The sequence below is a fragment of the Elaeis guineensis genome, chromosome 15 (assembly GCF_000442705.2).
Source record: "Elaeis guineensis isolate ETL-2024a chromosome 15, EG11, whole genome shotgun sequence".
NCBI classification, from domain to species: domain Eukaryota; kingdom Viridiplantae; phylum Streptophyta; class Magnoliopsida; order Arecales; family Arecaceae; genus Elaeis; species Elaeis guineensis.
The window spans coordinates 38,941,191-38,959,935 of record NC_026007.2 but is presented as its reverse complement, the minus strand read 5'-3'; the positions used below and the strand labels follow the sequence as shown (position 1 = coordinate 38,959,935).

General features: G+C 39.3%; 1 protein-coding gene across 1 annotated transcript; it reads right to left on the bottom strand.

The window, feature by feature from the left end:
• Nucleotides 1-3,506: 3,506 nt before the first annotated feature.
• Nucleotides 3,507-6,526, bottom strand: LOC105035328 (cytochrome b561 and DOMON domain-containing protein At5g47530-like). The gene is made up of 3 exons (XM_010910866.4): nt 5,632-6,526; nt 4,457-4,711; nt 3,507-4,234 (listed from the first exon to the last, which is right to left on the bottom strand). The coding sequence occupies exons 1-3, from the start codon at nt 6,235-6,237 to the stop codon at nt 3,917-3,919; spliced, it is 1,179 nt and encodes a 392-aa protein (XP_010909168.1). The 5' UTR covers nt 6,238-6,526; the 3' UTR covers nt 3,507-3,916.
• Nucleotides 6,527-18,745: the final 12,219 nt, after the last annotated feature.

The following is an 18,745-nucleotide window of genomic DNA, read 5'->3' as shown; positions in this document are numbered from 1 at the left end:
CTCAAGTTTCGATCGACTTAATCATCAGAGGGTCTCTAGCCGAAGGTTCCACTTTCGATGTGAGAAGGCTTCTTTTGTAGATCTGCCTGGTGTCCCAGTGTCCGGATTGCTCTCCACCCTTAGCCACATCAGCACCTTCGGAGCCTCAACACAACACTGTATATTTAGATTATGAAATTATTTAACATATTACTTCTATTTTGCCTTATTTTCCTAATCAAAAAAGTTTCGGTATTAAGATAATGATATGTTATGAGTATGAATGAAAAATTAATTCTATAGTATTAATGTATTTTTATAAGATTAATAACTTCAAGGATTAATAAATATATTTTTATAAAATATATTAATAATTTAGTGTCATATACTTTATATAATTTATAAATATATTTTACATAAAATATATCAGGGCAATTTTGATATTATGTGGATTTTCATTGAATATCGGATAGATTTTTTGTGGATGCCTGGAGATTTTTAATCACCGAAAACAAAAATATTAATCTTAAATTATCAAAGATTAGATTACCTTGAGACAAAAATCATCAGTTATTTAAGATCACCTTTTATGATCCCATTTATGTCACCAAATGCCATCTATGGTCAAAATATGGTCCATACAATAAATGAGGATTGATCACCTCTTGCACGGAACAAACCAAATTGTTAACCTCCGTCGTCAAAGCATCAAGTTTGCAACATTTTGCTCGTATTAGTTTTGGCACCGAAGGCTCGATAATTTTATATTACCTCTCCAACCAATCCTAGTGACAGGTGTATTGCCGGCCACCCGGGGAAGGTCAGATGCTAAACGGAGTAGGTAAATCTAAGGTGAAGGGTTAGGTGCAAAGCATTTTTCTTTAACCCTTTTTTTGTGTCCACGCGTTTGTTTTCTGATTGTCCCTTTCAGGATCCGGGGCGCCCTTTTGAACCTTCAAAAACGCTCTCAAGGACCCACTTTGATTTCAGAAGGGTCTTCTTTCTGAAAATTTTCCCTCCTGCAAACGATACACGACGAAAGGGCATGGACTTCTGCAGGAGATTTAGAAATTTTTACCTTTTGAATGAGATTTTGCTATGATACTTATTTATAATATTTTATTATAAAAAATATTTTAGATAGTTTATTTTTTTCTCTTCATCCACACCATCCTCCACCTACATCCCTCCTCCCCTCCCCAGCGGTTTTCACCCCATGCTCGTGTCGCCCTCCTTTCTATGATTGGCACCGCAGCACTTCTCCCCAATCGGTGCTCGTGCCACCGACACTTCTCCACTCCCGCGACCGCACTGCCACCCCTTGGTGGCACCCTCCTTCCCCCGCACCCTATATTCTTTCTTCTTCTTCGCCATAGTACCTCTCTCCCCCCCCATGTGGTCTTCTTTCTTCTTCTCCGCATAGCGCCGCGCCCCACCCCCCCCCCGGTCGCATGGTCTTCCCCCACGTGCTCGTGCCATGTCTGCGTGCACCTCTTGCTCGTGCCACCCCCCCTTCCCACGACCGTGCCTCCTTGGTTATGCCGCCCTCCCTTCCCGCCACCGCACCCCCTCCCTCACCTACGGCACCTCTGCCATGCCCCGACTGGTCCTCCACCTACTGATGCTTCGCTCTTTACCCACGATACCTCTGGTGCATCTTTGTCCGTCGGATCCTCCATCTCCACCGCCATTTCTCCCAGCTCCGCCTTTTGGGATGACAACCAAGAAAGAAAAAAAAAATCATCTTGTACATATCGAAGCAATCCTAGGATTTTAAAATATTTACCGCACATATGACCCCTAATCTAGTTGAAATGTACGTGGTTCATATTTATTCTGATGAATAAAAATAAATAAAAAATAAAAAAATTAGAATATCTTTGAAGCACTGTAACAAAACCCTTCTTTTGAAGTTTAAAAGTCCCCAATGTTAGTCGAGCCATCAAAAAGTTAAAGAAGAACGAAACGGACTGGAAAGAAAATGAGCAACGTGTCATGTGTGAACAATAGCTTTGCTGCAGAATGTCTCACCTGTTACTACTTAATAAATGGTTTACATGTCTTCTGACCACTAAAACTAGAATTAGCGCAGAAATTGAAGAACAAATAGATGCTGGATGAAAAATTATTTGTCACAGAACCACAAGGCTCAGGCCTTTTGAGGTCATGCGGTCATAGCTATCAAGTTCTGGTTACATTTTTTGCCATATCTATCATTAGATTGCACAATATCCGCTATCTATGTAGGCAGATAGAACAAAGAGATTAGCGTGCTTTTAAATTCATGCAACGCACGATCGATCAATCATTCTTTCGTGGTAAAGATCCTAACAAATAGAGCTGTAAGTTGGTTGGTGGAGTCAGGTATTTGCTTGATCTAAATCCAACGCCATTCAACTTTGGTAACAATTTCTTGATCAGACCTAATTCACATAAATATTGGGTTTGGTCAGGTCCGGTTGGGATCCAATGGGGACAAATTTGGATTGCGCAACTCCAGATCCAACTCCAACTCCATGCTTTCTTTTTTTCCTTTTTCTTTTTTATCTTCCCTCACTCTGCTCAACTGCACATTGAGAAAAAGTTGGTAGCTGATCAGGAATATATATTTAACTTTATCATATGGAAGTTATATGTATGGCTTGGGTCCCGGAATTACCTAATACATTTTGTTTCATACATTGATCAGGTATGGATTAGCTCATGGCCGGGTTAAAATAAATATAAGATCCAAATCCATTTTGTTTGAACATTTGCTTAAAGTCCATGATCAATATATATTTAGTGAGGAATACAGCAACATTGAAGAACATTAGTTGGTTCTCAGGCACCTTGATATTATCTATCAAGTGGAGATTAAAACGAGCTAAAGATATTGTGGGTGTTGCAAATAAGGGCTCGATCCGTCACATGAGCTATTATCCGTTCTGGTCTATGGGCCTCACAGTTTTACCCCTTAAAAAGTGTCTCATATGGGAAAATTTTTTTCTCCTTATAAGCATGAGTCCTCCTTGACTCACAACTGATGTGGGACTATTGGTGCTCTTCACATTATTAGAATCACAATAGAGCCCCTTAGTCAAGGAGGACTCCGATATGTACAGTCCTAGGAGCTCCACAGTCAGTCGAGGTAGATCTCAGCCCAAGAAATAGAGGTGGACCACGATCCCTACCTGGTGCGTCATTGTTGCGGACAAAGACTCAGTCCGTCACATGAGGTATTGTCCGCTTTGACCCATAGGCCTCATGATTTTATCTTTTAAAAGGCGCCTCATATGAAAATGATTTTTTTCTCCTTGTAAGCGCATGTCTCTTTGGACACAACCAATGTGGCACTATTGGTACCCTTCATATTATTAGAACCATAACAGTGGGTATATTTAATTTGGGAGAATTGGACTCTAGAATGAGAATAGAAATTAATAAATACATCTATTCCAATCATTTAGTTGAGAAAAATTCTATTTCGACTTCGATTTTGGAAGCAATGAGAATACCCCAATCTTCGAAAATACAATCAGACTCTCTCCTGGCATTCAAATCTCAGTTTGATTCTGTTTCTAATTCTAATTCTAGAAACAAACTGAATGCGTTAAGAAATATACACATTTCAATTCCTAAGTATCCATTCACTAAAAGGGAATGCAATAAGAAGTCCTCCATGTAAAGCAAAAGGAATGCAAGAAAAAATATGTAGTCCTCAATATAAAGCAAGTGATGTATACGAGAAGCAAGCCCCGTAAAATGGGACGAAGATCCCCAATCTATACGGAATATACAAGCCAAAAAGAAAAAACAAATAAAGTGTATCTCTAAGCGGCAATCAAATGCCTGCCTACCAATCTAGTATGATAAGAAAGACCAGTAACTGTGTGCCCATGGTCCTCATGGAAAGAGATATCTCCAAACAAGCCCCATAAAACAAGTCACAATAGATCTACGCCACCTGATTTTGCCTGCCACCATACACATTTGCCCCATTTGCACCATGGTGGGACTTCTCGGAGCTCCTCGACCTCCTCTTCAGAACTATAGGCCATGTAACAGCTTCCAGAACCAGTGCAATGCCTCCGAGCGTTGCGATGACTGCAATATAAGCACGTTTCCACTTCTTGGCAGGGTCCAAGATATCGAAACCCTTGAAGATGTTGACAATACTCAAGATTATGACACAGTATCCGACCGAGTGGTGGTAGATATTCCAGTAGATGCGGTATTTGTTCTTCTTGTTGGGTCTCAGAAGCAGTGCAAATATCTGCACAGCATAACATAAAAATCAATTAGAGAATGTGTTTATGTAACGTGAGACCATGCGTACACATCTGTGCATGACTACGGACATCAAACCTTGTCCCAACTTTTTGAGGTCGGTCATGTATACATTGTAAATATGTGTTCAACAAAGATAAATGCATAAAGGATAGAGCACGGAGCATAACAACAAGCATTTGTACAATCATGGATCCAAATAAAATACCTGAAGTGTGGCTAAGCAGAAGAGGGCGATTCCAATATTCCGGTGACTATCGTATGTAATTCCATTAGATTCACTGCCAAGTTTGAGGCCAAGACCCCATCCGGCGACCCCAATTATATACGCGGAGCACTGGCAAGCAACATGGAGGTAGAACCAGGCAGGATCAGCCCATTTAAACACCTTCAAATACCTCGCAATGATAGCTCCAAGAGGCATCAAAACACCCCAACTCACAGCATCCAACACCCCATGGATCTGCGATCCAATTCAAATATAGTATACAGAGCTGTAGTTAGTTGATCGAGGTGAAAGCAAAAATCTAAAGTGAAAGGCATGCTTTCACTACCGTGATAGAAAGGAACAGATAATTAGACAAGCCCATGAACCAATTATGCGTATAAGCTTGAACAAAATATTAATGACGACGAGGATGACGATGATGATGACAACGGTGATAATAATAATAATCAATTAGAAATAAACTGATCATTGCAAGTGTCCTAGTTGAAATACATAAATCATGTTAACTAGGATAGAATATATTTGAGCCAATAACAACTTCGTGGATGCAAATACTAATCATTAATAACCAAAGGCTGAAAATATGATACAAAATAGCCAATGAACCGGGAATGATAAGAAAATAAAAATTCCATACATCATGGCATCCATACCCACAACCAAAATTTATGATTTCATCTCGATTAGGTATTTTTTGGCATGATTTTCATTCTAAAAAATTGAAGAAGAAAAAAGAATCAAATTGAATAATATGTCTATGAAGAAATTTTTTTTTTAATTATTTGTAAAATTTTTGACAGCAAAGATTTAATTTTTTCTCAAAAAAGCAAATGTACTATTACAATGATTTGTAGAAAAACAAAAACACAAAACCAATTATAAAGATAGTACAAAACTAATAAATAGTCCAGAGCATAAAATTGATAATAGTCAAAATTTATCATACCTGTCAATATCACATCATACCGAGCGTACTAATATAAGGTACCATATCATATCAATACATAGTATGCTGAATTTTATTATATCATACTGTATATGGATATTATATTAAAATATATAGTATCGGTATGGATTCTGTGCCGGGAGAGCAAATCTGGCTCATGACATAATTTACAACAAAAATTAAAATATTCTTCATATCATATACTTACATTCTTGCGGTGTAGCCTTGAGCTCCCTCCACTGCCGGACGACTCCCCGGTCAGGAAATCGGTGCTTCCCATCGACTTGATGTTATCGCCGCTTAAAGCGTGACTGACGGGCACCCCTCCACTGACCTGCCCGGCCTGCCACACGGTGTTCAACGTCGTGCGGTTGCCGGGCAGCGCCACCGTCGCGTAGATGGTGTACTTACCGTCGGAGTACTCCGCCTCCCGGCTGTAAACCCTGAAGCTAAGGTTGCTGTCCCGCACCGAAGGAGTGTAGTTGGAGAACTCATAGGTGATCGCGGTGACCACACCGGCGGAGTCGTGGAAGGCGAGGATGGAGTTGGCGCCGATCATGTCGGATCCGGAGGGGTTGATGGCCCAGGCGACGAACCCCGAGGATTCCTGCTGCGCCACGTAGGCAATATCGGCGGTGCCGTTGGAAGGGTGGTAGGTCCAGTGGAGGGTGGCGCTGAGAAGGCCAAGGGAGCTGCAGAGGGTGTAAAGCCTGTTGTTGGAGAAGGTGTCGCTGAGGCAGTTCTGGGCCAAACAAGGTAGAATGAGAGAGAAGAGAAAAGAGAGAAGGATGGCTGGCCTCATGAAAGCAGCCATTTGGATCGTAATTATGTGCCTAAGCCCAGATGATGCCTCCTTGATAGAATCTGAGAGATAATCGTAAAAAACCGATTGTGATTGGATCTTTGGGATCAAAATAGCAGCTTTAGACTCCTGATGTATGAATCCAGGATCAGAGAACAGGGGAAAGTAGGTTTTCTCTTACATGGAGTGACAAAAACCAGAGCTTGGAAGCAGTGGGATCCACGTAAGAGGCAGAGGAGAAGAGGGACCCAAGAGAATAGAGGATGGGGGTGGCGATCCCTATGGGGTGGGGATGCAGCACTGGAGGGGGAGGGTGGACTTATATACGAAAGACAAAGGTGGGGTGTTGGCGGTTGTTAGCTTGACGGCCGTGGAAGCTTCTACTCTCTCTCTCTCGCTAATATATTGTTATTATCGCACGAAAGATGCAACCCTCTATCTCATATGTTGTTATTATCGCATGAAAGATACAACCCGAACGCGATATTTGAGCCTTCCCATATAGAACAGAGGGAGTATATGAATCGATCCGAATTCTTCTCTCTATTGCAGCAGTGTGTATTGTTTTTTTCGCCCTCTCTCCATTGTTGATGTATCTATTTCTCTTTCGAAACCTACCTCGTTGAACAGTTTTACCGCTGCATGCGTCACGGCAGATGCTATAGTCCAACGACTAGTTGTTCTGAAGGGGGCATGAGAAGGAAGGAAACACACGAGACATCCAAAAAAGGATGAAACAAAATAAAATTATTGGCAGATAAAAGTATAACTGTCGTTTTTTTGTATTCTCCTTTCACATTGGTCAGATGTTGTGTTCTTTTTTTTCCGTTTTCTTGGCCTGATTGCTTAGTTTATAAATTATCAGCATGCCGTGGAAATTTGAAGCAAATTAGGTAATATCTTAGGTCTTGTTTTCAAAAATAAAAATTCTTTTTCTATTCATTTTCTAGTTTTTTAAAAAATAAATATATTTTGTAAGATCAATTTTTCTTAAAATAAATATGATAATGATGGGCAGAAGCAACACTAGTTTAAGTAATAAGGATAGTGGAGATAGAGATAGTGTTCATGACTAGGCTAATGATAATATTATGGAGATCTTAATAGTGGTGATAATAGTGGGATGGTAGGACTAGCAAAATATGATTTAATTTATTAGTCTAATTTTATGTTCACTCAATAATAAGTAAATTTAAATTTAAGCTAAATAAGTTCGGATCTACTTATTTAATCTATTTAATAATCAACTTCGGTTTAGGTTCTAACCCCTTGATTCGTTTAGTCTGTTTAATAATCAGATTGGATTGAGTGAAGCAGGTTATATATTTACTAAACATATTAATAAGTTAATAGATTATACATATTAATAGATTAAGCATGTTACCTATTTATTAAACAGATTAAGCAAATTGGGTTTGGTTACTTGCTTATTAAACATATCAAATTCAAGTTTCAAATCATATTAGATTCAGATTTAGGATTTTCTAATCCAAGCTACATCTGATCCATAAATGACCCAACCTGGCCCAATTATCATACCTATGCAGTGAAGGTGACAGCAATGATGATAATATTGGTGATGAAAATGATAATAATGAGGCACCAACAATATAACTAAGGGGACAGCAATAATAGTAGTAGTATGGAAAATAAAAAATACTAGTAGATGGTATTAATGATGGTGATGGCGGAGACACCAACGGTATAACAAAAATAATCATGATAGAATGGTGGTATGGCAACAAAGGGAGTGATAGTGAGGGTGACAATGATAATAGAGTTGTTGTTGGCATAGAAAAAATAATTATTTTTAAAATATTAAAAATAAAAATTATAATATCTATTTTTAAAAATAATAAAAATAAAAATAATTAAATATTTTTATATTAATTTTATAATTTATTTTTAAAATATGATATAAAAAATAAAAATAATGCTAAATAAGCCCTTAGTTTTTCACTCTATTATGCCAACCGTATGATTTATTTTGCCCGTGTCAACCATAGCACTTGACCCGCAACCTTTTTGAAATTAACAAGAGTTAGAATCATCTATAATGCAGATATATTTATTGATCTTTTAAGGTTTTTTTTCCTACTTGGATACTAATTTAGATTTGACATATTGTACGGATATAATACAACATCCGAAAATAAAGATGCAAGTAAAAACACATGTACTATAAGTCATCGTAAGGATGGTTCCTTCTATCTTGCTTGATTACGTATCTAAAAATAAGGGTTTAGACTTTGGACAATTTATTATAGCACACCTCCTTAGGTGATCTGTAGGGCTTTATTTTATTGTAAAAAAGTTGATATCTCACTTGTGTATATATGTATTTTAAATAAATAGAGATATTACTAAGAATGTTCTAGTTTTGTATTATTTTATAAAAAAATGTCCTGTCAAATAAAAATAACTACAATAATAAAATAGTACTGTTATCTGACCAAAGATCAAACATTTTTTTAGCCCTACCGGACGAAAGCGTTTGATTCAGAGAAGGTATTGTTTGCACGGCAAACACTCTCAGCCCTCCGCGTGTATTGACCTTTTTTCCACCTTATGGACAAAATCCTCGCCATTTAAAGTGTCCTCCAACCCCACTACGGCCGTCAGATGACAGATTTCACACCAAGCCAACGGTGATAATGCATGACATTTTTTATTTTTTGGGTAAGGACCATTCTTTGTTTCCCATTGATGGGTCAAATAAAATGTGAAGCAAACAAAAGACCCGGTCAACTAGTACGTACGTAACAGGAGGGAACAAAAGAAAGGGTTGTAGACCGGAGGCATTTCCCGTTTCAAAACGGCATTTCCAGCGGGTTGTACGGGCCACGGCAAGTCGAGCAGGCCCCAAAATTGTGGATGCAATTGCTTCTTGGTAAATGCTTCCGTTTTCTTGCTCGCCGGTCACGACACGCCAATTCCCTGTCCTGGAGCTCGAAGCGGAGTCCAACAATGCATGCCTTCATTTGTCCGTCTTCTCACAAATTTTACCACTTTTCTGCACCCATTTGCCCGTACTGGGGAGTGATTTGAGTCAAGTCTTAAGGCATTATAATGTTTATTTTTCTTTTTGGTTCGAGTCCAAACTCGATTTAATTTGATTATTATCAAATTTAATATATAGCATTTGAACCGTTTTTCTAACCAAACTCAAGTAGTAAAATATTTAGATCAAGCTATCAGAATGGGGAATCACTGAAAAAGGCTAGTGATATTATGGTACGGATGGTGATGGTTGTCATGAAAGATGTTATCAATCTAAACGAAGTATTAGATTATTTCCAAAAATTTTTAGAGGAATTTTCTTCATATGTTGCCAATGTTAGACACCAACACCTATTGAGCATGACACGTTTCAAGTCATCATTCATGAGTTATACAATAATAAAATTTTAAATATTACTTATTATGGTGATACCATGAGTATCTCGGATCAGCATATTATCATGGGATACCTCAGGCTGCCGAGCTATTGCAGTAACTGCCGATTTAAGAATAGAGTTGAAATATGCAGAGTCAAGCTACTAACTTACAACCTGCCGCGTGATTTACCTAGCACGTGAGCTGTCTCTCTTATCTCGACCGACTTATTTTCTAACATTCGCAACAGCTGTCCACCTCGAGTGGATAGGCTTGGAGGTAACCGTCTCTCCTGATTTCACAGGAACAATTAAGGGCTCAAATATCTCATCCGCAATGATATGTTTAATGATCCTATAATCTCGAGATCGTACGATCTCACAACTGTTTAACCAGTTATTCGACGACATTCTATATAAACAACCAAAACCTCGAGGACCAAAATAAGCAATCCCTCTCAAAGAACTCGTTGCTGCTCTTTTTATTCTCTAAATCTAACTTGAACATTAGAGGATCCTTGTAGGAGCAAAAATCTTCTGCTCGGATTTCTTTTGCAGATCACTCCAGCACTTCTGCATAAGAACCAGGCATCCGCCTTCCGACCTAACCGAAATAAGCAACAACAAATAGAGGAAGGGCGTAATCTTCATTATGCCACCAAAGCGAGTATCATCCCAACTCTTCAATGTCGTCGCCTCTCATCAGATGGAGAGCCAGCCCAACAGCCAGGCACAGTAACTAGCGATGGAGACTCCTCCACTAACTTAGCCAGCGCTAGTCACGACAGATCAGTTCTACCTACTTTTTTAGTAGGTTCAGAATTTGACGGCCATTGTTCAAGTAGTCTAGACTATTCTTGCACCTCCTCAGATGGCGCCGCAGGCAGCTCAGACTATTCCTACACCTCTCTCAATGGTGCAACCAGTGGTTCTCTCGACGACACCATCAGCACCTTTTGCGGTAGTACTTGTAGAAAAATTCAGTACCGGGGTAAAATGGTAATTTTAAAATTTTTTCAAAATTATGATTTTATAACAAAAAAATATTAATTAATCTAATTAATTAATATAAATTTATCCTACACTAGGATCTAAATATGATATATAGCATGCATGCATTTAAATTTGAATTTCAAATTCAAACAGTAAACACTTTACTGTAATGTGTTCAGAATACAATACCTTTGTACGGGTAGTAGATCGCCGTAATCTGATCACCGTCGGGAGAGTCTGATCGTCGCGACGCAGCCACACAACGTGTCTGTCCTCTGCGAATCATCCACATGAAGCTCCCGATCTGATCGACTTCTCACAAGTGCTAGCTCGTTGTAGAGCCCTTTTGACGGCCGATGCTGATCAAACTCCTTCGATCGATATTTGTTGATTCTTTGGATGCTTCGGATCGTCAACAGATGTGCTTGAGAGGATGTTGAAGATCTCTCTGAGATTTTATGGGCTCACGACACTCGTAGCTCACTTTCTCACTTCCCGAACCTCAAGCTAAAACTCTAGGGAACTCATCGGAAACCTTGCACCCACTTTTCTTTCTTTTTCTCTTGGAAGGATATGGACTTCCTTCTCACGCACAAGACTTTTCACGCCCCAAAATTTTTCTTCAAAAATCTTCTTCTTGCATGCCCCACTCTTCTCCTCCTTTTATAACAACGTCAAACGTCTTATCCAAAAGAAAGGATAAAGATGAGTAATTGCATATTTGAATTCAAATCAAATTTGAATTCAAATAGACACCAACTCATCCCTTATCCACTAAAGACGTGAGGCGTGGCTTAAATTGTGCATGGAGTGATTTCATGAGAAATCTTTTCTCATATAATAAATGAGGCATAAAAAAAGGGATAAGGTGCAAAGATTGATTACCCATTCAAATTCAAACTTTATTTTGAATTTGAATGGCCAACCAATCATCCTTATCCATTCATATGGCACATTAAAGTGGGGTGTGGGGAGGGCTTGGCGTGAGAAAAAAATTTATGAGAAGTTCCTTCTCATGAATTCAAATGGGTGCAATGGAAGTGAGGTGGTGCATGGAGATTGGGTCAAGATGGTTTAATTATTTAAACCAACCTAATTGAACCAAATAAGTTAGGTCCAATTAGACTAATTTAAATCTAATTTAATTAGACTTAATTAGGCTCAATAAAATTTTAATCAAATCAGGAATTGACTAAGTCCAACCCCTGATCAAATCAGGGACCAAACCATCTTGACGATTAGGTCAACTCTTAACCTAATCGGGTCAAACCCAACTGAATCCAATTCAATTGAACTTGATCCAAAAATAATTACTCAATCAAATTGAGTTAATTAGCGATCAAATCACTAATTAAACCTCTTATAAATACTGAGTCCAAATCGATGGACAATCGGGCATCAGAATTCATCGATATGTAATCCTGATCGAAAAGTCCCAACCAATGGGACTCTTGACCCCGGTACCCATAATGTGTGGAACTCGTGATCAAAGAATCCTGATTCTCGATCACTGAGTCCCAAACATGTAAGATTCTACATCAGCCATCAGATCAGATAGGAACCTCTAATGTGTGTGACCCTGCAAGTTCGAACCTAAGTCGGTAGCACAGGAACCAATTCCTGAACTAATTGAAGTGACCATCTAGCAATGGTACCTGATGTCCGGATAGATCGAAGAGTCACAATCACAACACTCAGAACCTACATAAATATGGTTACTGTATAATTCATCCTTTTGACCCCTGTGTTTAGGATGACTCAGGGTTAAACTGTCCACCCTAATTAGATCATCTGAATCATGCTCAACTCAAACAGTCCTGTGACTCCTCACAAAGACTACCCTGGCCAAGATTTTGCTAAATTGAAACACGACTGTACACAGCTCCTAAACTGGAATAGTCAATCTCATCTTGACACATGCACCGACAAGTCAAGTATTTGACTACACCCAGCAGCCTTCCGTTACTGAATTAGAAATTCAAGTAGTCCAGTGCCTAAGTGCAGTGAGTTGCTTGCAAGTCACCATGACGGTCTCAGGTCGGAGGGACATTTATACCCATATTCCATCGGAGCAAATCTTGACAGCAGAAATAGCTCCGGAGTCGGTCACGTTCAGTGCAGATGTACTCTTACATCTCACCTGTATGCCATACCAGTGTCTCCACACTCATTGGTTAAGAGGACAACTAACCTATATGGCACACAACGACCTATGCTTGATAAACGTTGTCGTCCTTGGTAACAACGTATCATTTGATCGCGAACAGATTTAAGGACTAAACGACAAATCCTGCTTTGTCAAGTCTAAATGGTCTCAAGGACTTCACCACAACATAGGAGTTCATTAGAAGATGAAACATTTTATGATGAAAAATACCAAAATAATTTTTATTAATTCATAATTCATGTATAAATATAAAAATGAGCACAACCGTCAACAGACTGACGATTGACTTTGGGACACTATTCCCAACAATCTCCCACTTGGCCTAAAGCCAATCGGTGCAGTATCTAATACCCATCTTCGACTTGTAGTTGTCGAACTCCTTCACCTCAATGACTTTAGTGAATGGGTCAGTCAGGTTCTCCTTCCCATCAATCTTCTGAAGATCGACGTCACCTCGATCCATAATTTTTCGAATAAGATGGTAGCGGCGCAGAATATGCTTTGTCCGCTGGTGTGCCTTTGGTTCCTTCGTCTGAGCAATGGCTTCAGAGCTGTCACAGTAGAGCAGAACTGGACCAACAAGGGAGGGTGCTACTTCGAGCTCGGTGATAAATTTTCTCAGCCATACCACTTCTTTGGCAGCATCTGATGCGGTGACATACTCCACCTCACAAACTGAATCAGCCACTGTGCTGCTTGAAACTTTTCCAGCAGATAGCCCCACCATTAAGGGTAAAAATAAATCCCGACATACTTTTACTGTCATCGTGATCCGACTGGAAACTAGAGTCTGTAAACCCTATAAGTCTCAAGTCCGATTCACCATAAACAAGCCATTGGTCCTTAGTATTTTTTAAATACTTCAGAATGATTTTAACAACCTTCCAGTGATTCTCTCCTGGATCAGATTGGTATTTACTTACTACCCCTAGTGAGTATGTCACATCTGGTCGTGTACATGTCATAGCGTACATGATAGATCCCATTGTCGAAGCATATGAAATCCTACCCATATGCTCTCTCTCTTGAGGTGTTGTCAGACAATCCCTCTTCGAGAGAGAAATTCCATGACCTATCGGTAGATAGCCTTTCTTGAAATTCTCCATGCTGAACCTCTTCAGCATAGTATCTATGTACATAGACTGGGATAAACCAAGCAACCTTTTAGATCTAGCCCTATAGATCCTCATCCCTAGGATGTAGGAAGCTTCTCCCAAATCCTTCATGGAGAACTGTGACGACAGCCAAATCTTTATTCCCTGTAATGCAGGGACATCATTCTCGATTAAAAGAATATCATCCACATACAATACAAGAAATACCACTACTGGACCATTAGCCCACTTATAAATGTAGGGCTCTTCTCCGTTCTTAACGAAGCCATACGTCTTGATCATCCTATCGAAACATATTTTCTAACTCCGGGATGCCTGTTTAAGTCCATAAATGGACCTCTGTAGTCTGCACACCTTAGACTCATCAGTGGATATGAATCCTTCAGGTTGTATCATATACATCTCTTCATCCAGCTCTCCGTTTAGAAAAGCTGTCTTCACATCCATCTGCCAGATTTCATAGTCCAGATGGACAGCTATCGCAAGCATAATCCGAATGGATTTGAGCATTGCCACAGGAGAAAATATCTCGTCATAGTCTATACCATAACGTTGACGATATCCCTTGGCAACCAGACAGACTTTATAGGTTTCCACCTTTCTGTCTGCGCCCCTCTTTCTCTTGAAGACCCACTTACACCCTATGGGTTTTACTCCTTCGGGTGGGTCAACCAATGTCCACACATCGTTGACCTTCATGGACTCCATTTCGGATTTCATGGCCTCTAGCCATTTCTCAGAGTCGGATCTCTGCATTGCAACCATGTAGGTGATCGGATCCTCATCGTTTTCATCAAGTTTGATAGGATCGTCATCTCGGACCAAGAAACCATAGTATCTGTCCGGTTGACGTGGTACTCTACCAGATCGCCTTAAGGGTGCTTGAACAATGGGCTCCGGATCTGATCTAATCAAATTCGGTTCACGTTCAGCAACTTGTGTCAGTTTTTCCACCAGTCGAACTTCGTCAAGTTCGACCTTAGAGGCAACAGTCCCTTCACCAAGGAACTCCTTTTCCAAAAAGATTGTCTTAAGGCTGACAAATACTTTTTGCTCATCATCTAGGTAGAAGTAATACCCTTTGGTCTCTTTTGGGTACCCTATAAAATTACACTTATCAGACCTAGGTCTACTAAGCTTGTCCGTAATTAAACGTTTAACATAAGCCGAACACCCCCAAACCCTAAGGTGCGAGAGTACTGGCTTACATCCTATCTATATCTCATATGGCATTTTGGTTACAGACTTACTCGAAACTCTATTTAGAAGGTAACAAGCCGATTCGAGCACATATCCCCAGAGGGAGATCGACAGACTAGCAAACCCCATCATGGATCGAACCATGTCCAACAAGGTCCGATTCCTCCTTTCAGATACACCATTATGTTGTGGTGTTCCAGGAGGAGTCCACTGAGAGAGAATCCCATTCTCCCCAAGATATGTCATAAAATCATTGAAAAGATATTCACCTCCTCGATCAGATCGAAGAGTTTTAATATACTTTTCAGTTTATTTTTCTACCTCATTCCGGAATAGTTTGAATATTTCAAACGACTCTGACTTATGGTTCATTAAATAGACATACCCATACCTCGATAGGTCGTCTGTGAAGGTTATGAAGTAGAAATATCCACCTCTTGCACTTGAGCTCATGGGTCCAGATACATCAGAATGTACCAAACCCAAGAGTTCACTGGCTTGCTCACCTTTTTCAATAAAAGGTGATTTGGTCATTTTACCAAGAAGACAGGACTCACAGGTTGGAAGTGATTTACAATCACCTACTTCAAGAATTCCTTCTTGAGCCAACCTGTTTATCCTGTTCTTATTGATATGACCTAGCCTACAGTGCCAAAGGTAGACTTCTGACACATTATCTATTCTAGGGCGTTTATCGGAGGTTTGAACCATATTAACAGGTTGTGATAGAAAGTAAATTCCATTATTAAGTTGTCCAACAAACATTGTAACACCATTCAAAATGATATTGCAAACATTTCCTTTTATTAAAAATTGATAACCGTTCATGGCCAAAAGGCCTACAGAAATAATATTTAATAAAAAGCTTGGACAATAGTGACATTCATTCAGAAATATATTTCGAGAATTGATTACAAGGTTCATGATTCCTAATGCTAGAACTAAAACTTTGCTTCCATCTCCAACGTTCAAGAATCTCTCATCTTCATCAAATCTCCTGCTGACCTGTAGACCCTGCATCGAATTGCAAATATGATAAGGGCTTCTGGTATCCAATACCCAGGCAGTAGTATTACAAATGGAAAAGTTGCAAGGTGTTATCACATAAGTCCCTTGCTTCTTCTTCGGCCTGTTCGGGTCCAGTGAGGTAATGTATAGAGGACAATTCCTCTTCCAGTGCCCCTGCTTCTTGCAAAAGAAGCACTCCGTCTGGCTCTGGTCAGGCTTGCGCTTCTTGGTCTGACCATGTGCAGACATCCCAGCATGCGGTTGCACCTTCTTATTCTTCTTCTTCTTGTTCTTCTTCCCTTTCTTAAAGGGTCGATGACCAGAAGAAGACCCTTCCACAATATTTACCGACTCCTTATGGAGCTGGTGATCCTTCTCAAAGTTCTGCAGCAACCCCAACAAGCCGTGGTAGTTCACTGCAGGCTTTGTCATCCGAAAATGAGAAGGAAGGAGGGGAAGAACTTGGGCAATGAATTAAAGATCGCATCCTTACTGAGCTGCTCGTGCAAGGGAAAGCCCAGTTTACTTAGGCGCTCAATCATTTCGATCATGTACAGTATATGATCAGTGACTGAGGCTCCATCCCTCATCCGAGCATTGAAAATGGCACAACTAGTTTTCTGCCTTTCAACGTCGTCAGGCGTGCCAAAGGAGTCGTTCAATATTTAAAGCATCTCCTATGGCTGGGCATTCTCGAACCTACGGCTGAACTCATCATTCATTGCCGCCAGCATAATGCACCGAATGGTGGTGTGGTCGTTGAGCCACTTCTGATAAGTGTCTCGGACCGTCCCTCTAACATTCGGGGCTGGCTCCTCAGGTGCCGGATCCATTACTACATAAAGGATTCGCTCATGCTCAAAGACGATTTTTAATTTTCGATACCAGCTATCGAAATTAAGTCCCATGAGCTTGTCATTATCTAATAATGACCGGAGGGACAGGATAGTGGCCATAGCTGCATAAAGAAAAATCAGACCTCTATTAGTACATAAATTATAAATACTAAAAACTTAGACTTTAGTCTAAAGTTTCTTCCAATATTTTTATGAACTGGTAGCCTCAACCTCAAATTCGAGGAATTACTTTAATTCCTTAGTGGGTACTAGAATTCACACAGACTACACACGAGCCCAACTTTGGTTGGTCAACCCATGTGCATCTATGGGTAGGTTCATAACCAGTTGTTTCTCTAAACAACTTTTAGTAATTGATTTTGCCTCAGAACCTAATCAGTAGCCTTTGGCCTCCACTGAAAAGATTTGGTTAGGTCCAACCATTAACATGATTTGATTTGGTAAATCGGACTAATAAATGATCAGGCCCGACTTTGGCCGGCCAACCTGATCACCATCAGAAAGACTCAAACCAAATTATCATATTATGAATGATAATTTTATTAGTCAATAAGCACCAGGCCTTTAGGCCTCCAATGATTATTAAACTAATGGACTTATTATCACTAACTTAATGGGAGGCTATGACTTAGTTATCAATATAACTTAATCATTTTTAGAGACCTAATAATTTTTGAGGATTTTATTAAAAGATAGATGAGAAGAAAATATCCAACCAATTTCAATCCTCCCACTGACTTCACCAACTCAGATTAAAAAGGATTTAATTAAAGCTGGCATTAGGAGCATCTAAATCAGTCAAACTGATTTACCTAATGACATGGGTGAGTCCTAATCACCAAGTGATCTAATCAAAATCTAATTCACCAGGTTGGCCAAGTAAGTGAGATCAGTGGTGGGGATAAGCCATTAACTCATCAGAGATCGAATCACTGCGAGTAGCTCCCGCTTAAAAACCACTGGTCAAACTGTCAAACTTACCTTAGACACCAACCGGTTCATTAGTTTTAATTTGATCAACTTAGTAAATAGGGTTCCATCGTATAGCCATGAATTAAGTCTATCTTGGTCTAGTTAAAAATATGGACCCATTCAACTACAACATTGGAGTTGAGTCTAGAGTATCCTTGACCTAATCTAATTTAATTTTTGATTAGATTTGATCAATTACTCTAATTTAGTCTATTTCTTTAAGCTAACCTTAGGTCTAACCCAATTATGGACCTAATCCATCTAACCCATTGACCCACAAGTTTATGCAATTGTCTTAGGTCTTAATTCACAATTCTAGACCTACTAGATAATACTTAATTCTTTTAATTGAGTATTTGGGCTGATGGGTCAGGATTTGGCATTTCGAAAATATTTTTCAAATTTGAAAGGTTTTATTTTCTATTCACTAAATATGTTGACTCATTTCACAAATAGATCAGCATATTTCATAAATAGCAATCCTATTGCTAATTACATAACAGAAAATAACTCAATCAAAATAAATCATAAATATTTTTTTAGATCTATTCTAACACATTCATGATAAATTTCATAATTGAACCTTTACAATTAATTCCTTTTGCTGCTTCATCTGCATGGGATATAATTATAGCGGCACCTCTACCGCCATAGGAGACCCCATCGAATGGAAGGAGAGGGCCTTTAAACCCTACTTTTCTCCTATGACTGGACGGCCATGGCAACCAACCTAATTCGATTACTTGCTACTTGGATCAAGTATATCTAAATATATCAATTTCAAAATTTAAATTTCAAATTTTAAATTTCAAATTTTAAATTTTAAATTTCAAA